Raw genomic sequence first — 22436 nt, forward strand, 5'->3', positions numbered from 1 at the left:
ATACATATACATTACTTACAGTGGAACAGTTCGACTTAAAGCCATGCTACGATTGTTATTACTACTAATGTATCTTCCGGAATATTGCGATTGTGTATTTCCTTTCGGCCAACCTGATTCTCTGGACGAAACTGCCATTTTCGCACGTGTGCTCCCACCCTGGTGGACGCTTTCTTCACCGATACATTCAATCGATTCAGACAAAAAAGAAAGAAGAAAAATTTTCAAATTTAATTTTAAATATTTTTCGTAAAGTTCAAAATATTTATTTTTAGAAATAAAATGCTAACTTTAAATAGGTAGTAATAGAATTTTTGCAATTGATTGATTTTATATTTAGTACGCCAAGAAACATAGTTCGGTATAAAAGACGGCCGGACGGCCGCAGTGGTAAAAAGTGGAAAGTGGCAACGGCCTTCAGTCCCGGGAGCAGAGCCGTGTTGTCTGATTCGAACGAAACTTGGTTAGCACGTAGCCCAAACACAAACAGATCCTTGTCCAAATTATAGGACTTACTTCTCAAGCGTTTCCGAAAAATGGGCCTCTGAAAATTGAGTTTATAAGTCTTTGGAAGGTGCAATTCTGGTAGTTTATATACCCGAGTGGATAGAACGCTAGGTGCATGAGCTGTGCGATATAGATTTGATCCTTCACACTTTCAGATTTTTTTTTTTTTTTAATGTGTAACAAAATTATGTGAGGACCCGAACGGGGATCGACTGGGAGGTCCGAAAGGAAAATATCAATCAAGAATTTAAAGAGCTTTCCCGACACGAACGGGAGAGATTAGATGTCTCGATCGAACAATAGATTTTTGTGTAAATTATTCTAAACAATAGAAAGGAATAAAGTCGAGGAAAACGCGGCTGGAAAGGCATCATATTCAGTCGCGATGTTGACCTCTCCCGCACCCTCCATCGGGTTTCGAATTGTCACCAGGTGACAAGGAAAGACCAATGGAGAGGCGATTTTTGATGCAAAACGCTTAGAAACCTCGCGTTCAAGGACATCCGGGTTCTTGGTTTGCAGTTCGTGCTTGTCTGTTTTTTGTTGTGATTGCGAGTCATCTGAATTCGCTACCGTGCGAAATAACCACCACCGTCTAGTCGGCGCCCGGATTTACCTTCGCCACCGGAGACATCAGGTTCCTATCCGATTCATCCTTCTCTCCAATCTTCAATTCGAGACTGTGCCACACGCCCCGGGGCTTCCACTGAAACGTAGGTCGACGTGGGACCGAGTGAGCCTTCAACCGAACGCGGGACATTCCATCAAAAAGAAGGAAAAGAGACTTTTTATTCTTTCCCTGAATTGGTTTGTGTCCAAGGTTTGAGGAGAATTGTAAGAACCTTATATTTTTATTAAACGGTTTTTTAGATGGTAACCTGTCTTAGTGAGTTTTTCCACTCCCACACGACCGTTTGACCGCTCGACCGCCGTGACATTCTTTTCACCCAATCGGCAAACCTCACAATTATTTTATTATTTTGCTGTATCATTAGCGTTATTGTTACTATTGTTATTCTTCGCGTTTAAAGCTTATAACACAAGAGATTAAAAAACGTGACGCCATTTCCTGTTTAGCAAAAACGAAGTCTAGATTTAACTCGTATGTCATTAAATAAAATTTTTACTTCTTCATATTAATTTTTAGATAGGATTGCATTCTTATATTTGAAGTGTAACAAACACGAGCCACGAGAAAATTGTCTATAACATTAACAATTTAAAAAAAAAAAGCTGCGATATGCTACCCTCTTTCTTACACGAAAAACCTTGACAATCCAGTGTTTTTATATACAACTGCTAACGTTTTCAACCCCTTCGGGGTCTTCTTCAGGCACAGCACAATTTCTCCAAACTCAAAACTCTGATTTTTTATCTTCCAATTTCTTTGATTTCAAAAATTGGAATAGAACTCGCTTTGGTTTCTTGGTTCCATTCACGGGCATTTGAAACTACCTTTGTGCTGTGCCTGAAGAAGACCCCGAAGGGGTTGAAAACGTTAGCAGTTGTATATAAAAACACTGGATTGTCAAGGTTTTTCGTGTAAGAAAGAATTAAGTTTCATCCAGTCTACAGGAAGAAGTATAGATGCTACCCTCTCTTTATAAGTGGCTGGATGGTCGAGCGGCCAAGGTAACAGTCTATCGTATTTCGACCCGTCCGAACCGAATTCGGACGGGTCGAAAAATCCTCAAAAATTTTTCGGGGGTGGTCCGACCGGATATATCGGGCTCCATTGATCCGGCCGCCCCATTATGAGCCTGGCTGAACTCGTAATAGGCTTGCTAAAAAGAGGTTCTCTTAGTGTCCACAGGGAGGAAAGAGTTTTAAAAAAATACCCATTTTATTTGTGCAAAGTGTGTAGGTAGGTATATCTGTAGGTTTTAAGTGTGAAATTGTAATTTTGCTTCATATTTTCAATGAAATCTTATCGGTATCATTTAATTTATAATAAAAGAAAATAAATACTGAATACAGAGCAATAAACACTTGTGCGCGAGGAAAGACGCCATTGCACGTAAGCTCCGATGAAGGTGGAATACTACAGGAAAGATTGGAACCGCTGGTATATCCAACGGTTCATTAACTTCATTTATTAAATCTAAAGACACTGTTAATACTATGTCACATTTATCTAACTCGCCCGACAGAAATGTATAATAATGTTCTATTGCATCTCCGTCGAGGTATTTTGCTTAAACCCGAATTGTCTGGAGTGAGTTACTTTATGCAAGTTATAAAATGTCTTTTCGAATATTTTTTCAATCATTGGCATGATAGGTAATGGTCCAGTAATTACCGCTAGGCCATCCGGCCGTCGACCATTGTATATTGGTAGTATTAAATTCCTCTTAAACCAGGGCGACAAATTCTCTTACTAAACAGTTATTTTACAGTATTGTATTAACGGAAGGATAACTTCGAAAGCTTCGATATCTCGGCACTATCCTTTTTTTTCTTTCTTTTTTTTTTTTAAGTCAAAATACAGTCTAGTCTTAAGACTAGACTGTATTGTCAGGCGTTGCGGGACACAAGGACAGAGATAAATATACAAAATAAATATAGAAATAAATATTTTGTATTATTTTCTATTTATGATGAAAGTTACTAAAAGTATAAATTTGCGGAACCATTCGGGAACCGGGCTCTAAATGGTCACTTATAAGCAGTGGTGATATTCGGCGGGTTCGCACAGGTTCGACCGAACCCGTTGTTAAAATTTTCAGTTTCTCGAACCTTGTTAAACACACGGAACATTTCTCAGTGGGTTTGTTTTTTTTTAAAAAATATATTAAAATATGCGTATTATACTCTGTAATACTACTAAACTAGGGCCTTATACCCCGTTTGCACCGAGCATTTCAATCTAGATTGTGAGCAAGGTCAGGGACTATGTCTTGGTGCGATCTCTCTGGACCGTTTCAATCTCGACCGAAACGAGGTTTAATCGCGATCGATTCAAGAGAGTTCTTGAAAGTAGATCCAGACATAAGAGAGATCCCAAAATGCCACGTGCGCGAGATAATAAAAGATGGCTGTGGAACACGTGTCGGGCTACGGACAGCGAAAGAAAAAGGATAATGTATCTCGAGAGATGATGACATCTGTCTATTTCGAGTAGTGCCATTTCGCGGTGAAGAATTTCTCTGCCTAAAAAAAAAAGAAAAAAAAATAGGTCGATAGCAACAAAATACCATTGTTACCTGCTCTTCACCAGGGCTCGTTACGTTCCAAATACGCCACTGATTGTTACATAAATGTTTGCAAGAAAAGGTATTGTATTTATTTCTAGCCAAAACTTCCGTTTCGTTTGTCAGTGATTGCCAGGGAAAAATTTTCTGCTAGCGAACACCTTGTTAAATATTTCGAATATCACCACTGCTTATAAGTAAATCACGTCCGTATATATGCACGGCATATATTCTTCAGGCGGATACGTAAGGAATTAAACTCATTCGAGTCGATACCACTACCGGTAACTTCTACCTTCAAAATGAAGTTGCACGGTAAGTTTATTCGAACCACGAATCGAATAAGCAGGGACTTCGACATTTTCGAAAAAATCTGTTTTAATACATTTCTGAAAAAATTTCGTATTTTTACATATTTACAATAATAACATTTTAATTCAAAGATAGTTTATCCTCAATTATGAAAGAAATTCATTTTTAAACATATTCTACTTTTAAAATTGAATTTTTTCGAAATTATTTACGAATGTTCGAAGGAACTTATGCAAATACAGGCGAATATGCATCGGAATTTAATAAAAAGTTCTGTCGGAAACAGGTTGACGGTTCGTGTGGAAATTGTCCAACGACCGGCGATAATTCGAATCTCGATTAAGTCCTGAAACCGCCCTCACTTCTAGAACGGAAGAAGGAATTCTGACCGTCGTGGTTCGAGTTTCACCACTGTTGGTACCAGTCGTCGTTTGAAGTGGTCCGTACAAATAACCGCATAGACTACTTTCTCTAAAATTAAAATCATTTTACTGAGAGTTCTCCATAACAATAGCCTCTCGTGTAATTTCTGCCGTAATTCGTTGCGTTTCCGGTGTAATTTTTTCCACAGTTATTGTCGGATTTAATCTCCGCTTGCCAACCGCTACTTTTTCTCCAAGTTTCGTAATCTTTTCCGTTGGACTCGTCGTTTTCTATTCCGCACAAATGGTTTATGTACTCCACCCTTTCGATGTCGTGACCCCGAGCATTATTAAACTCGAGGATGGCGTCTTTGGCGTCGTACCGTAATTTGTCGACCATGTATTTACAGATTAGATACCCGGTTCTGTTGACGCCGTGCGTACAATGGACTCCTATCAGATCTTCGTCGTTATTCCTTAAAAAGTCGTCGACGGCCTCGAAGAACTTCTGGACGACGTTTCGGTCGGGAACAACCTTTCCCCGACAGAAAATTTTCAGATAGGCCACTCCACAGTCGGTGATTTCTGCGGAATTATAGTATCTGCGGGTGTTGGTCAGGTCGATTACCATTCCTAATTTGTTGACGGACGAAATTAGGTTGGACGGCGTAAATCTCATCGTCGCAGGCAATATTCTACACAGACTTTCCTTTAGAGGCACTTTAAATGCGATAAATCGAGTCTGTCCGATCACTTTACCGAAAGGAGTGTAACTTTCCCATCTCTTTGGTATACCATTCTTGGGCATGATTCTCGTTACGGTTACGTATCCTCGGAGATATTGAAGTATAATTCTTTATTACTTATATGTAAAAAACTCGTCGTCGAATACTACCGCACGTGGTAAGAATTGTTCGGACTTCGTTTCGAACATTTGAATTGAATGGCTTCTTAGTTTTCGGCGGCCGAAAATTTCCCAAAAGCAGCTAAATTTTAAAATGTTTTGGTATTTGATAATATATACAGATGTTTAAATTTATAGAATTAATAATAATATAAAGTTTTTGAAAAATTTCAAAAAAAAAAAAAAAAAAAAAAATGTATCATTCTCCAATTTCGATAATTCGTTTTCGACGGATTATTTAAGTGATTTTAAAACTTAATTAAAAATAAAACACGTTTTAAAGTAGTGAAATGTATTTTTATAGATTTTGTGTTTTTCTTTCTACCATCGATATTTTCGCTTTTAAGATAAGGTCGGCCACAAACGGCTTTTTGGCCTACCAATGGGCAAGCTAGTGTTCAAGGAACGGAACCATTCTTTGAACACTAGTAGTTCGGTCGTGAGTTCGCGCCTCGCCAGGATGGGCTGGCCACGTGGAGTTTTCTGGGCTTTCTCCACGTTTTTAACGCCTAAATAGGGGCCAGTTACCCTTAAAAGACTTCCTGGAAGGCATCCCTCTGGGCAGATCTCCCAAGTGTTGCGTTGTTGTAACTAAAAAAATATCGTTTAGATAATTAATTCAATTTTTCTTTTTCTTTCTTTCCGTTCTGCATTTATAAAAAGTATTTGGTGGAACAGTGACTGTCCCATCACAAATGAAACTTGTGCAAAGAAACAGCTAAATGAGGAGGAACTGGATTAGATAGATATGTTCGGATTAGGTGCAAAATCTTTTAAGGATCAGACCCGGATTCAAAGCCAGGTGATAAATATTCGCTTTAGCCATCTCAACCTTTTGGCTGTTAATCATCTTCAATTTAAATTATTTCATGGAAATATATTTTTTCCTTATAAAAATGAATGGATACGTAAATACCAAAAATCCATACAAGATTGATTGAAAGATCTTTATCCTTTTAATCACGCAGTACAATATCATTTTAGGTTTTTCTTTATTTCTGTTCATCCATGACCATTAAATAGGCATGAGGGTCAACGAGGCCATCTTCAAGAGAATATCATTGTAGGAAATTTTCAACAATAAGCAATGTGTTCATGAAAAACTAAAATTGTGTCTGGCGTTTCGTATCTTTCTACTATTCCGAAAAAACATTGCGGTATATCAAAAGCGCCGTCCGGGGCGGCCATCCTTCCCGTTTTAGAAGCTCTTTCTGCACTGTGGGCACTAAGAGGTCCTTTCTTTTTAGCAAGCTCATTATGAATTCGGCCAGGCCGGGTGGTTTTTTCGACTCATCGGGATTCGATCCTGGATCCTCCAAAGCGGTGGACTGCCAGTCTAGCCATTCGCCATCCGATCCTTCCGCATCCTCCTTTACCTTCTCTATTATGTACCAACTTCATCACTTATTTCCGCTCTTAGTCCTTCAGCTAAACACGGCCACATTATTCTAATTACTAAAAATCGGCAGTAACACAACCGAATTGGAGGTGTTAATCGTTGCTTCAAGGACCCTTGAGATTTAAGTAAAATCCTTCTCAGTTTATTAACGCAAACGGTTAGTAACCCGGAAAGGAATAAGACAAGAAAAGACAAGACCTTCAACGAAGTAAATGATTTCGACGACATCTAGCAGAGAAATTTTTGAAAAACGAGTAAAAAAATCTGGCAACGTTGTTAGTTGGTTTGTGATTCAAAGATGGATGTCAGACGTCATTTAGTAGTTAGAGCATAATCAAGGACGATAATTTGGATATAAAATTTTTATCTGATGTCACGCGAGTCTAATTTACCAAAATTATATCCATGTCTACAGTTATATTTATCGCTGTTTGACGATATCAGACTTGCAAATGGGGGGTAAACAAAGTACCAGCAATCCCCCTCGAGTCCCCAGTTCGAACAATGATACGACATCAGCCAATTCAGCTGATTTGAGCTTGATCGGACATAGAGCTGGAAGTAGCAATACTAATACGGATGCAAGGCAAAGAGCAAGAAGTTTGTCCAACGTACTCAATGGGCATTCGGGTCAGCCAATAACAATTCATTCGAACCATGGTGCTTTTGGTATTTCAGGTTCGCCAGAGTCTGACACAAGTACGTCTGATGAGATACCTATTGGACGCGTTTTTGCCGCTCACTCGCTTCCTGTCCAGTTGGTCTCAATAAATGGTGAGTTTCGAAATTCCGTGTTACCTAATGACGCTGATAATCACTAACTCCAAGCTAATTACATTGGATTTAATGGATGTACTTAACAAGTTGTGAATGATCTCTAACAACATTATTTTCTTTACTTTTTACATTATTATAATGAATATATGATATTTACCCATTGAAATTTGATTATAAGTTGTTGTTCAGTGATTTTAAATTTTATATTCTAAATAATAAGTAAAATGATTGATTTTGTTTTCAGTAAAAGTGAATGTCGGCCGATTTCGTCACTTTTCGGTTTTAATAGATAGCTTCCGAGAGTTCGTCGGAGATATTTTTGGAATGGATTCGTTTTTTGTTTACGAGATTTGGATACCGTGATGTTTATATTAAAATCACAGATTGATTATCTTCGAGTTGAGAGAAAACTGCTTTATATTGGATCTGAAATTTTTAATGTTAATGCTTTTTTCCTCTAATAGTTGCTTAAAAGCTGCTACTTACTGTTTATCGTGTAACATCAAATAATTGATCTATATTTAACTTGTTTCTTTCGACTTCTATTGATTTAATATGATAACGATAATATATAACAGATTTTGGTCCGGTATTCTATATTTGTAAGTTAACTTTAGTGCTTTTGATATGTCTTTCCAGTTAGCAGAGAATTCTAACATTTTCAAATGGAAGCGGATTGTAATTTAGCCTTGAATCCGTTTTACAAGATTGTAGCGTAATTTCTTTTAAAACAGCAATAACAAAAAATTTTTCATTTATGAATCATTGTTTTGTTTATGTTTCTTAAAATAAAAGTGATTCATATGATACAGAATGTTTTCTTATTTGTTAGTTCTAAGAACTATTTTTGACTTTGAATTTATTATTATTATTTATATTTCATAATTACTTAAACGTTTGTAAAATGATTAAACATTATTCATCGTTTATGATATTTAGTGATATATAGAATATATGACAGTGATAAATATTTTTGAATATTGTTCAATTATGGATTATTGAAAATTATAAATGTTGACAAAATAATTTTGTTTAAAAGAAATAAAAATGCATTGGTGGAGTCTCAACCAACACAAGAAAATATGTATAAATATTTTTGGACTGATTGCCCATCTTCAGATACATAAACAAAAGAAATGATTGAAACATAGAATACTGTTTTCATAGTGACCAAATCTAACAAAATTAACTATCTACATGCTTGCAGGAATTTTCTTTCTACCACTGTTAAGTTGGTAAGATGTGAACTCAGAATGAGGGATTTTCCACACCCAGAGTTATACAATTGTCCAGCAAAAAGTCAATGGAAGCATACGTGTACATGTGACCCTTTGCAAGATATTTGCCTCCAAAGATCAGTTTTTACTGTGAAGATTAGTTGTGTTCATTGATGCTTATTATCACTTGCACTGTCACCCCTTTACAAGCACTTCAGTGCTGCACAAGGGTGTTCCATCACACCCCTAAATTATATAACATCAAATACTTCATGAACAGTGAAGTAGGCTACTCAAAGCTGGCATAGTCACATGAGCTAAATAGTTAAATGTGATAGTCTTAGCAGAGCAACATGACTCCTGAACACGTGTGACCTATAAGTAGGCTCATTTTGTGGGGCTGTATCTCACAAAGGATTGCATGTGGAGGCACGGTTTCTTTGACTTTTTTGTTCCTATGGTCTACAGCTCTGGTAAGGTCCGATCATCTCATTCAGAGGTGTAATTGTACCATTAAGTTTCTTGAGTCTCAAAGTTTGCATGGCTAGCATTATCAAATAAAAAGAATACAGGAAAGATACATGTAGATCTGTATATATAATATATCACAAGATTCTAAAAACAGATCCCCACTAGTACAAGATTGCAGCATGACTACTGTACAATCATTTAACTCTCTCTATTAATGATTGTGGAGCATGACTTCTCCATGAATGTTAATAGGGAGAGCTTCTCCAAATGATCACCTAAATAATTGGACTATAATTTCATTAATTTTAATGATTAATACTAAGTAATTTGCTACTGGAGGTAGACATTGGCATCATCTTTTAACTAAATTAATAATTATAATTTTAATAATTTATTAAATACAGTAGGTGATTGGTTAACGAACAGTTCAGACTACGAACAAATCGGATAACAAACACTTTCGCAAAAGATTTTTATGTTTGGACAATGAACACCTCAAGAACAAACACAAGAAGAAGCGACGTAAAATAATGAATACTGATTGGTCTTCCCTTGTCTTCAGGCAACAACTAGAAACTTTTCAGACTGTGGGAGATGTCAACATCGACGCTCAACTCAGTATATACTGATTGGATAGTATTCCTCCAAATTTTGAAACTCTCCCTTGTAATTCCAGCCTTTTATTTTTCTGACAGAAAGAATTTTTTTATAGTATTTGTGAGACTGTTGGGTGGGTATTCATTAAGTTTTGCATTGGTTTTTATTTTCGAAAGGTGAGAGTATAATAGCAAAGGTAGAGAGTGGGCAGATCATCTCTGATGTTGCTGGGCAATATGGCTTGAATGGGTCTATAGTAGGCCACAGTTCAATCTTATCTAAGAAAGATACTGTATAATCAAGAAGACTCAAGCAGCTGAAGGAGTAACAAAAATCACATCTTAGAAATAAAGAACATTGAAGAGGTCATAATGGAATCTGAAACTGATCTAACGACAGAACGCCAAGAACTCTTTAATGAAAAACACCAAGCAACTCGGTGAGATATGTTTTCTTCTGAAAAAGAGGATTAATGCTGACATTTGCTATTAAACATCTTTTGAAAAAGTGGGAGGATGTCAGAACAGCAGTCTTAGAATGGCATCCAAACCAGTTTGAGGTTAATAGGGTTAGGGATCTCTACAACGACAATGCTATTAATTACTTCCAAAAAATCCTGAAGAAGAGAGAAAAGCAATCGACATTGGACAGATTCTTTAACTTTTCACAAACAGAAAAAACATGACTGATAAAAATGCAAGACTGTGTATACATGTATTTTTATTATTACATATAAATAAACATAGTAAGAAAGTACAGTAGAGCATCAATTATCCAAATACCAATCAACCGAAAAATCAGTTAACTGAAAACATTCCAATCAGCAAATTCAAATTTCTGCTAGTGCTGTGGCACTGCAGCACTCTCCCCCTCCCTGCCAACCTAAACTGTAGGCCTACTTTAATGTACTACTTTATGTAAAGTATTTGTGAGACATGTGATACAAAATATATACAGTACAGTTTTGTGTTTAATATATTTTTTCATAAATGATCAGTTATTCAAACAACCCCAGTCCTGAATTGTTTCGGATAATCAATGCTCTACTGTATATAATTTTTTATTTTTGAGTCTCCAGAACGAATTAATCAAATTCCCATTAAAATCTATAGTAAATTGATAATCAGTTAACGAACAATTCGGATAGTGAACACAATCTTGGAACAGATCATGTTCGTTAACCGATCACCCACTGTAATTAAGAACCATCTGGAAGAAAACAACTGACTCGGGGAGAGGCTTGAACCTGCAACCTCTGCTTCCTGTGCAGTGTGTTTGCCAGTTGTGCCACCTGAACCTCAAGCAAGTCTTTGCTTTCAATTTAAATTTTAGATATAACCTTACACAGTTAATCATGATTATTCAAATTCAGAAGCATTCAGATTGTCTGCAGATTGGGAGATGATAAACAGAGAATGAATGGCATTGGATAGTGGAAATGAAAAAAGATTTTAGGAAGAATGTGATGACATGGTTTGAAGTATGAAGAAAATATGGAGACAAAAAGAATATACAGTTTTTTCTGTGTATGACAGTTTTTAACTCACCCATGCATTACTTACTTGGGTAGTAAACATATATGTAGAAAGCTAGAAAAAATTATGGGGATTATTTTTAAGAAAAACGAAAGAGAAGAGATCTAGACATAGTCGGATTGTACATACTGTAATGTTGATAGAAAATGTGATTGTATAAAAACTTTTATGTTGGGACCATGATGAGATCACTGCAAACCAGAATTGAAGAATGTAATCATGGAATTCGATTTTAGAATTTCATTATTCTGCTTCTTTTCTTTTGGAGAAGAACATTATTACAGTATGTTCTTCAATTCCAAGATAAGATATTCTTGATTTTCATCATGAGAGATATCAAGAAAAAGTTGCAACAGTACTGAGTTAACATGTGAAAAGGGGGGTAAAAGTGGAATTGGAGAAAGTCAGGATTTTAGAAATGAGAAGAGATTTGGAACACAGAAGTTTTGGATATATGAGAAGAGTTTGAGAAATAAGTTAATAATAGGAACCCAGAATTGTTTTTGAGATCATGGATATGGATTTTCAGGAAGGGAATTTGATTAAAGAATAGTCTTAAACAATTTTAATCATTAAGGTATTGAACTTGATATGGTTTAAGAAAATAAAAATTAAAAAATCTATATACAGTCAAACCTGTTTTTACATGTCCTGACTGACTGACTGATCATCGCCCAGAGCAAACTGCTGAAACTAAAGATGTGAAATTTGGTACACAGTTAGGGTACATTGTGAAACTAAGAAGGGATTTTGGGATTTTTCAAAATTCCCCTCACAAGGGAGAGGGAAAGGATTAAGGCTTAACCTGAAGAATGGCTTCTACTATACTATTTTAGATGCAATTTTTTTGTTTTTGATAGTAATAACTTAATTTCCAAACGTACAATATTTACCAATTACCCAAATTGTTTGTCCGAGCAACGCCAGGCTCGTTTGCTAGTAGAAAATAAAAAGAAAAAACATTTTACAGGGAGTGCCAGTTACTGAAAGTTAATGTTCATCTACTATGGTAATCAAGCATTGAGAAGTTTTAAAAAGGCAAAGAATGGAAAAATTCTAAATGAGAAGAGTCTTAGTTCTCAGATAAAGTCATCTTTAGATTTTATTTGTAGTTTTTCCTGTTGATGGACATAATTATTTAAAAGTTGTTTTTGAATAATTCATGGTGAATTGGATTACTTAAGCCTTTAAGTGCAAAGAGACTAAGACAAAGCAGTGAAAAGTAGTTAGTTAGGTATTCAAAGAATATGCTACCAAAATGTTTAACAAAAAGAAATGCTTTAATGAAATGAAACCAACACAAAAAATGTGTATAAGTACTTTCAGACGATATCTATCTTCAGATGTATAAATGTCTATTGTATTTGTAAACCAGAAAAACTAATAATGAGATAATGAATGTTACTGATGATAAGATATTAATGATTTCTGTTAAGATATTTAAAATTTTAATATTAGAGTAATCTCAGACATATACAATATGATTTGTGATATAAATCTTTAAATACTGTATTAGTGTAATCAAAGTTGCCAATTTTTGGAGGTCAATTTCTCTGCTTCCAAACATCTGAAGTAATTCTGAATATTTCATTTGAAAGAAAATTGTTTTCTTAGGTAATGTGCAAAATTTTAATATTTTCTATATTTTCTAAAGCAGTTGTCAAAATATAAGAATTAAAAAATACAAAAATTGCCAAAAAAGCTGTATTTTCTTCTTTTGCTTCTATTTCTCCATCCAGCACTGCAGACACTCGTAGAGAAAAACCACTGGGTTTAGAAAGCTCAAATTTTAAACTTAAGCCTTTCTCATTATGAATGAGGTGCTGGTGAAACTTCCAAGTCAATAGGTCAAAGTTCACGGGGGATTTCCCATAGTGCTAATTCAGTTGTATGGCTTGATTTTATGCGTATAAAGATAAAATTGTGTGAAAACAAATTAATTTTATTTCAAAATGTTCTTCAGAATTACAAAAGCTCAAAATTTAGGTGAATTAAAACTTTTTATAATGATTTAAAAATTTTTATAAATGGCATATCAAAAGCATCAGTTGGTGACGTGTTTGATTAGCCATGTTTAATTGGCTTTATATCCATGTTCAGTTGATGCAAACTGAAATTAATATTGAAAGTGTCAGTTGGCAGTTCATTTGGTTTGTGTATGTTGGTCAGTGATGCATTTTTTGGGGTGCCAGCTGATTGTATGTCTTGATTATTAAACAAAAACATTTGAAATGTAAAAAAAATATGCCAAGTAAAAATTTATAACAATTTAGACAGCTGTTTTTCTTTGGTAAAGATAAGCTCAGCACTGGAAAGTGATACCCACAAGATTTTTACTTGTATTTACTGTACATTTTGCCTTTAAGTGCAAGCTTATCTTTACCAAAAAAAAAAAACTGCTAAGAAAAATTTTGATCATTGTCTAAATTGTCATAAATTTTTACTTACCATAATTTTTTTACATCTCAGATGATTTTTGTTTGAATTTACTTATTTCAAGAAATTAAATTTTATTACTTTCCTGGCTGTTATGTATAACAGAGAAAAAGTATAGTGATTGGTTAAAAAATAACCTAGATTTTTACATTTTTACACTCAGGACCTTGAAATGTTGAGAAACATAAATATAATTTGGGTGTTTTTTCTGTATGTATGGATGTTTTTGGGGGGGCACTATTTTGTTTACCCTCTTTGAAGTTTAATAACTCCTGTGTTTTTTGTCGTAAATTTTGCAGAGAGGTTTGTTTATTAGGGGATTGATGCTATTAAATTTTGGCAATTAAAGGTTAAGAGGGTAGGGCGATAAAGAGGGTCATGTATATTTCCAGTAGAGTCAGACAATTTTACTTGTTATTTGTATTTACAATTTTTTATAAAACCCATCCCTATCCTTAAAATTAAGGTTTTTGCCATTTTATAGCAGATAAAAATATAAGATGGTTTTTTAAATAAAATATCATAACAGATGGTGCCACCAGATGTTGCCAGGAAAGTTAAGCAACTTGCTGTTGGATTTTTTAGTAAGATATTAATAACAAAAGTGCATTTTATCTAATTAAATATATGCTTATACCTATTGAATGCATGTAAATATGTGCACACAAGCAAATGAACACATGTTACAGACAAAAAAAATACATGATAATATGATCATTATTGTATTATATTATATTATTTAATGACTAATAATTCAAAAGAAATAAAATATACTGGTAATTAAATCTGAACATGAAAACATACAACCTTTGATAAATCAGCAGATTCGATTTAATAAGCTTCAGCTAATGCTTTCAACCATATTCATTAGCCACCATCAGGTTGTTCAACTGTTTGATTGAATCATGCACATTTTACAAATGTAATGGAAAAAAGGAACATTAAATGCAAACTGAACTTAAATTAAAATTTGTTTGATCCACTTGAACAACCTGATGACGGCCATTGAGCATGGCTGAAAATGTTAGCTGAAGCTTATGAAACTAAAACGTGCTGATTTTATCAAAGGTTTTACTGTAGATTTTTTGTTCAGTTCTGAATCAGTTTAGTTGTGCATATAAATATATTATTGTATTTAGACTTGATAAACACTAATGTTGTGTGATTTTTCTTCAAAGACACTTGGCAAGTTTTCTATCAGATATCTTTATTCGTTCTCGTTGATATAATCTTGATGTTGACTTCTTTGCATTTTATTTGATGAATCTTGCCGTTTCTAGTTTCCTTTGATTTGTTGATTTGTTTTATAAAACCGTGTCTTGTTCTATAATTTAGACTTGATAAACACTAATGTTGTGTGTTTTTTCTTCAAAGACACTTGGCGTCTTCAAAGACAGTTTCTTGGACACTTGAAGAAGTCAACATCAAGATTATATCAACGAGAACAAATAAAGATATCTGATAGAAAACTTGCCAAGTGTCTTTGAAGAAAAAACACACAACATTAGTGTTTATCAAGTCTAAATTATAGAACAAGACACAGTTTTATAAAACAAATCAACAAATATTATTGTATATTTATATATTAAAAATATTAGTACAGTTTTAGATGTACCAGTTTTGGCCAGTGTACCAGTTCTTGGTCAGAAAACGAATTTAACTTAAAAATATAATCACCACATATTCAAATCTGTCCAACAAAACAAACTTTTATTGTTAACTATTCACACAGTTAACAATAAAAGTTTGTTTCATTTGTGATTATATTTTTAAGTTAAATTTGTTTTCTGGCCAGAACTGGTACTACACTGGCCAAAACTGGTACATCTACCCTACAGTTTTAACCATTGAAAAGAGTTCTCAGTCTTTTGGGATAGCTATAAAATCTAAAACTCTGGAAGAATCATTGACCAATCTATTAAGTAAAAAAAAAAGATTTTTTAAATATTATCTGTAAACAGTACGTGTGATGTAATTTATATGTATTATTTCTTTTGATAAGATCTGTACAAAAAATAAGGGCTGAAGAGGGGTCATTAATAAAGCCTTATATTAATAAGAGTTTCTTGTCTGTATAAGTTACTAAGAAAAAAAAGCCAAAAACTTTAAGTTTTTAAAAAAATCCACAGAGACCAGTAATGGAACGATTAATTAAGACGACAGCATTTATTTGGTGAAAGTTCAAAGATTGTGTTACAAAGGCAATTTGCTGACCATTTTAAAGTGTAAGGAATAAGGTATAGGAAGATATTCAGTTTTCTTACATTTATGACATAGTCACTAGAGGGAGGCATTACATGCCATCTTTTATTAGATTTAATAATTATAATTAAATTAAATAATTTAGAAAATTAATGACAAATTATTTAGTAATTTATTTAAAATAATTGTGATATAATAGTCCAATATAATCTGATAGCTGTTGGCATCGTCAATCTTCTTTCAATGAGTATAAAAAATTTATATACATTTGACAATTGCAGTTGTTAGTTTTAACCATCCATAGCTTCAGTTAATGTATACTGCAGGAATTATGAATACTCAATATACAAGAATTCAATACAGTGAGCTACTTTATTTTATCTTCTGAATTTTTTAGACAAAATATTCAATACAATGAGCATTGATCAGTATTTACAAGAACAAAGTATTCTAATAACGAGTATAACAAAATTGAAATTTTGATACACACTGATTAGATGACTCATGGATTCCATTTTACATTTTCTTTGCTTTATTCACGGTGTATATTCATTTGTTAAGAGTACTACCATTCAGTCTAATGCAGTTGTGTAGTTTACTGCATTTTATTTCTATAAATATTTTCATTGATATTAGTTTCATTAATTAAAAAACTTGATTTGACTATTTGTTCAGTACTTAGTTATCATCTTAATTGTTGTTAAAAGTTTAAACTACATAGTATAAAAGCAACATTAAAATGTTGCTTTTTATGTTTATTCCTGTTAGAAGTTCATTATAAATGCAACTATAAAATAAGTGAAACAGAAAAATGAATACCAAAATTAATACCTGAGTGTCAAATACAAAATTGACAGTGAACAACAAAACTTTTATCATCAAATATAGAAATATCTGATAACTTGAATATATCACACAAATAACCTTTTCACTTTCCACAACAATTATTTAATGTTTGGACAAATGTTTTCAAACTTCTTTACATGTTAACTTTAGGTTGGCATATATACTATTTTGTGTTCTATTTTTGGAATATTGGAATGTTCTAAAGATATTTACAAATGGTTTTTTAAATTTTGTAATTTTCATAAAAATTTCTGCTATACTGTATTTACTCACATATAAGACGAGGTTTTTATTCATTTTTCACTGCTTCAAAAACCTAGGTCATCCTATACGCGTGAGTGAAGGATTCTTTGTTCTTGCAACATTTTTTGTGAACCGTGTATAGTTCGTGCTGCCATAATATGTGCATTTAATAATATTTTATTTGTGATTAAACAAAATAAAATTAGAACTGTATTAATAAATTTAATTTTCTTTATTTTGATCTTTAAAGTCACACCTCGTCCTGTATGTAAGATTGTCTTATACACGAGTAAATACAGTAAATGATTTTGCAATAATAATAGAAATTTTTTCATGATAAACATTACTTTAAAAATATTTTAAAAAATGAAAACTAATAGAGATTTACTATTTCTATTATATCATTTTTATATAGTAAACAAGAACATTATTAAAAATATTGCCTTTATATTTTTAATAAAGGAAACAATGAAGAAAATTTAAAATTCATTTGTCTATTGAACTTTACTGCTATTATGAGGTTTCAATTTTTCATTTTTTTAGGAAACTTATTTTTGCAAATATGACTTAACAGAACTATTGTAATAATAGACTTACATTGACAGCATATTTTTAATGACATTCTTGTTTAGCATATAAAAAGAACATTAAAAAAACAGATTTATATACTGGTAAGACTATATTAATTGATTATTGTTGTTATTTTTTAATAAATGATTTTAATATTTTGGAATTTATAAAACAACTTTTACTAAATGATTTTGAATAAGTAAAAATAATCTATTTAAAGTTATACTTTTTGTTAACCTACATTGTTTGTGACATTGATATAGGATGCCAGCAGGGAAGAGCAAGTCAGAAAATTTCCATCCTTGATTTGATCACTTGTAGAAAGCAAGAGTTTATTTCACTATAACTGATATGATACATAAAAGTTTTGCTCTCTTGGAAAGAATCTTAGCAAAACAAACTGCTCTAAAACATATTGATGTCACTTAATCTGCAAAATGATATGATTAGAGACACTGACATTATTCATCAGTGACATTACTCAAAGCTGTTGTCAAAATCAGCTGTTCTCTGCAACATCAACATTCATAAAATTTCAAGGATCTTTTTTTAATTTCACATTACATATGAATAATTGATTAGTTTTGGTTCGATTAAATTGTTAATAATGCTGTTTTGATTGGGTTTTTTTTTGTTTTAATGTATATTAATTTTATTAAACATAGGTGGTTATTTAATTAATTTAAACTTTAAATGCACAGATGTCATTGATTTATTTATTTTTATTATTATTATTATTTTATGAAAATATGATATTTGAGAATTTAAATCTTTGAAAATGGATAATAATCCAAAAACATTTTTAGTTGTATGATAAAAAGTTAATATATATTGGATTATATATTTAAAAAAATAAATTACATATGAAAATATTTTTATATAAAATTATAATTTTATGCATTTCAATCTATTATTTAATCTGATTAAATTGTTAATTTATTATTGATCAGTTATCAATTAAAAAATTAAGTTTATATATATAATTTTTTGGAATAGGCTTGCTATTTTTCTTACTAATGTAAAATGCTTTCATTTTATCTAGTTATTTTTATTTTCATTATATATATTTAATATTTTATGAAGTCAGATAAGTATGTTTACATTGAGATGAACTGAATAATAAATTTAAATCTAATTTTATTATTTTTAAATTTTTAGTTGATAAAAGAATATTCGTTTCTTAGACTGACCATATTATTTTAGTAATAATAGACATTATGATTGTAATAATAATTCTCTATATTCAAAAAGTAAATTAAGATTAAAATCTTCATTTATAGATTATTAAATTTATTATTTGATTATAGTTTATTAAATTAAATTTATATCTTTCAGGTATTAAATGTCCAGTATGTTCCAAATTTGTGCCACCTGATGATGTTGAGTGCCATTTGGTGATGTGTCTTACTAAACCTAGAATTAGCTATAATGGTATTTATTATTCTAATAAAAAATTTTATGGTAATTATATAAAATTTATTTATACATTTTTTTGAAGAAGGAAGGAGGAATAATTACTGTTTTATAATTATTTTAAGTTGAAAGATGGTTTAAAAAGTAAAGCGAATTATGCCTACAGTATAATGAGAAAAATAAAATTATATAAAATTCTTATTATTTAATGTAATCTTTTCTATTTCCCTCTTTTTTTTTTTAATTGTAGTATTTAAATAATTATTGAAATATTTCATTTAAATTAGTGATTGGACGATAAATCGGGAATCAGAAAAATCTAATATTTTCCAGGAATTGGAGTCAAGAAAACCTTATCATAATTTCCAATTCTTAAAAATGATTCTTCCACATTTTATAAGAAAATTAATTTTTGTTTTGGTCAAAGATTAAAAATGATTAAAATTGCAATATTAGCAATTAAATATTAGTTTATTGAAAACTTTCACATCAATAAAGCTGAAAGTACACAACAGCCCATACGTGAAGTGATGTCTATCACGGTGGACTTTTTCTTGTGAAGTCAGTGACAAGAGATGGCACTTGGTTGATTCTAACTGTTCCCATTTTAGGGTTGCTATCTGGCTGGCATTGGGCCAGCTTTACCAGCAATCTGTATTCTACAATATATATCTATATAAATATTAAAAGCCACCGCACACAAATAATGTAAATTTTTTAATTAATTTTGTTTACAATTTGAAAATTTCAAAAAACATTTAAGCAGTTTTCAAAAACATTGTTTTAATTTTCGATTGATTTGATTTTAATTTTAATTAATTTTATTTTATTTTTACTTTTGCTTTCAGTATAAAGGCCAGAGTTTTAATTATTATTTTTTAATAATTTTATTTTTATTTTTGCATGCATTTTTTGAATTCTTAATTACAATTTTTAAAATTAATTGAAACTTTTTTCTTTTGCGATACAACTATAGAAATTTGTTTTAGTGTTGTTTTGCACAAAACAATTAAATTTAAATTTATTTTAATTTTTTAGTAATTTTTATTAATTTTTGATTTATAAATTTGCCTGCTTTTTAATAAGCATGTTAACATTGATTGAACTATTGGGCTATCTAATTTCAAATTAAGGCCAGTGGTTGGCAAAAATATTTTAAGTGTTGGCAAAACAGTTTAAAATATAAACAAAATGGTATTTTGATTAAAGAAATATTATATAAAATTATTTTTTAATATTTAGTATGTTTACTTATAATGATAAAATGACTTTCTCATTATAATTATGGAAAGTTTTTGTTATGATTCACAGATGATACTGTAATACGTTAAATATTCAAATGCGATTTGTGCATTTCTGAGTAAAAATATTTTATTTTTGAGTATTTTACAACATTAAACTTAGTCGTAAAAATACAGCCAAGTTTAATGCCATTTTGAGTTTTAAAAATTGATTTTTCAAGAAGAGTCAGTCTAGATATTTGTGGCTCAAGCAAATGAATTTAAAAATCGGTTAACTTGTGATGATGATATTTGTTCAGCTCATTGCATAATTTGCCAAACTTTATTTAGCATTGAATACGGTGGAGTTAAATTATTTACAAGACATGCCTGTTGCAAAAGGCGTGAAAAAAGTGCATCTCTCATTTACTATACCCTCTCCTTTGGTCATTGTATCAGCCAACGAAGCAGTTTTCAAATATGGCGACCCTACATGGCATGATGGGATAGTTTGTTGAGTAAAAGGGAATTAGCTGTGATAGTGTTGCAATATTAACTTTATTTGAAAGAAGATTACAAATTTGTTTTATGATATACAATAAAAGCATGTGTATCCACATATAAATAAAGAATTTTCACATTTCTTTCAAAAAATTGATTCTGGATTTTCTGATCATTTTCCATTTTTAAGTTTGATGTTTATTAATTAATGAATGTACTGTGCTTGTAATATAAATCATTAATTTTTCTAACCTAAAATAAACTTTGAAAAGTATTCAAAAGAATCAGAATTGGGAGTTTTTGGCAGAATCAGGAGAAATTTTGGTATCGTCCTATCACTAATTTAAATATGCTGTTTAAGAATTCGTGTAGCTTCTTTCATAATTTGCAGTCATTTGAGAACCATTTTTAAATCACTCTGGCTCAATGATACATTAAAATTCAAAATCAAACTTGGAAAAAATAACTTGTAAAATCAAAACTATTCACACTTTTCCTGCAAATTCATATGTTTTCATCTATCAATCTATATATAAAATTACATGTCCTGACTGACTGACTGATTCATCATCGCCCAGAGCAAACCGCTGAACCTAACAAGGTGAAATTTGGTACACACTAAGAAGGGATTTTTCGAAATTCCCCTATGGAGAAGAGGGAGAGGATTAAGGCTTAACCTGAAGAATGGCTTTTACTGTGCTATTTTAGATGCATTTTTTTGTTTTTGATAGTAATAACTTAATTTTCAAACCTACAATATTTAACAAATCATCCAAATTGTTTGCCTGAGCAAACCGGGCTCATTTGCTACATTTGCTAGTATTGTTATATTTATCTAGAATGCAGTTTGGCAAAAACTTTGTGGAAGTTACTTGATTGGCATCACTGCTGTTTCTAATTTTATTTCTTATTAGTACAAGGGCTATTTTTTAAATAAGGTTCATTTGTGAATGAGAGTGAGAATGATGCGCGATTGCAGCAGTGTTCATGCCTGTCTGCTGTGAGCATGCTTGGCACACATTTAGATGCCATTTGCAGCCGTATCGTCTGTCTGTGTGCTGAGCTGTAGAAGTTTATAATGTTTAAGAAAATTGAGTTGCCCGCCGACTGTGAAATATGATCTGTTATTCGATTCTTGAGTGCAAGAAACTTGGCAGCAGCGGAAATTCACTGTCAGATTTGTAAAATTTACAGTGATAATGCTATGAGTGACAGTAAAGTTTGAAAGTGGGTGAGAATGTTCAAAGATGGGCAGGTTAATGTGCATGCCCCGGCAGACCTTCTCTGATTTCTGAAGATTTGGTTTGTGATGTGGATAACAAAATTTGAGAGGACCAATGATTCATGATTTCAATGTTATCAATTGAATTTCCACAGGTTTCAAGATCAGTTTTGTATACCATTGTTTTGGAGAAACTGAATTATTGAAAATTCTGTTCTCAGTGGGTTCCAAGACTACTTTCTGATGATCACAAAACAAAAAGATTGGGCAGTGCTTTATCGTTTTTGACTTGATATGATCAGGAAGGAGATGAATTGTTGAACCACATTGTTACAGGAGATGATACTTGGGTGTCTCACATGACTCCTGAGTTCAAGCAACAGTCAATGGAATGGCAACACACATCTTTGCCAACCAAAGTGAAAGCCAAACAGACAATTTCAGCATGAAAGATCATGGCAACTGTCTTTTGGGACAGGAACAGGATTTTGTTAATGGATTTTATGCCGAG

The 22436-nt window shown here is 32.1% G+C and overlaps 3 protein-coding genes across 6 annotated transcripts in view; 1 reads left to right on the forward strand and 2 right to left on the reverse strand.

Annotated features, from left to right (window-relative positions):
- Nucleotides 1-177, reverse strand: part of LOC136982925 (cleavage and polyadenylation specificity factor subunit 5-like) — a 56944-nt gene extending 56767 nt beyond the window's left edge. For both annotated transcript variants that reach the window (XM_067279500.1, XM_067279501.1), the window contains exon 1: nucleotides 20-177. In XM_067279500.1, coding sequence (XP_067135601.1) covers nucleotides 20-138 — 119 coding nt within the window. In that variant the 5' untranslated portion in view covers nucleotides 139-177. The remainder of the gene's footprint in view (nucleotides 1-19) is intronic.
- Nucleotides 178-4076: 3899 nt separating this feature from the next.
- LOC136982947 (RNA/RNP complex-1-interacting phosphatase homolog) lies at nucleotides 4077-5325 on the reverse strand. Its single transcript, XM_067279523.1, has one exon. The coding sequence runs from the start codon at nucleotides 5178-5180 to the stop codon at nucleotides 4494-4496; it is 687 nt and encodes a 228-aa protein (XP_067135624.1). The 5' UTR covers nucleotides 5181-5325; the 3' UTR covers nucleotides 4077-4493.
- Nucleotides 5326-6929: 1604 nt separating this feature from the next.
- The window catches only part of LOC136982928 (E3 ubiquitin-protein ligase ZNRF2-like), a 39914-nt gene continuing 24407 nt past the window's right edge, over nucleotides 6930-22436 (forward strand). Inside the window, exons 1-3 of one of the 3 annotated variants that reach the window (XM_067279506.1) lie at nucleotides 6936-7275; nucleotides 7354-7449; nucleotides 18905-19000. In XM_067279506.1, coding sequence (XP_067135607.1) covers nucleotides 7128-7275; nucleotides 7354-7449; nucleotides 18905-19000 — 340 coding nt within the window. In that variant the 5' untranslated portion in view covers nucleotides 6936-7127. Of the gene's footprint in view, nucleotides 7450-18904; nucleotides 19001-22436 lie in introns of all 3 variants that reach the window. The other 2 variants (XM_067279507.1, XM_067279505.1) reach the window with 2 other exon arrangements.

Source organism: Centruroides vittatus, unplaced genomic scaffold (assembly GCF_030686945.1).
Source record: "Centruroides vittatus isolate TY-2023 unplaced genomic scaffold, ASM3068694v2 contig_874, whole genome shotgun sequence".
Lineage (NCBI taxonomy): Eukaryota > Metazoa > Arthropoda > Arachnida > Scorpiones > Buthidae > Centruroides > Centruroides vittatus.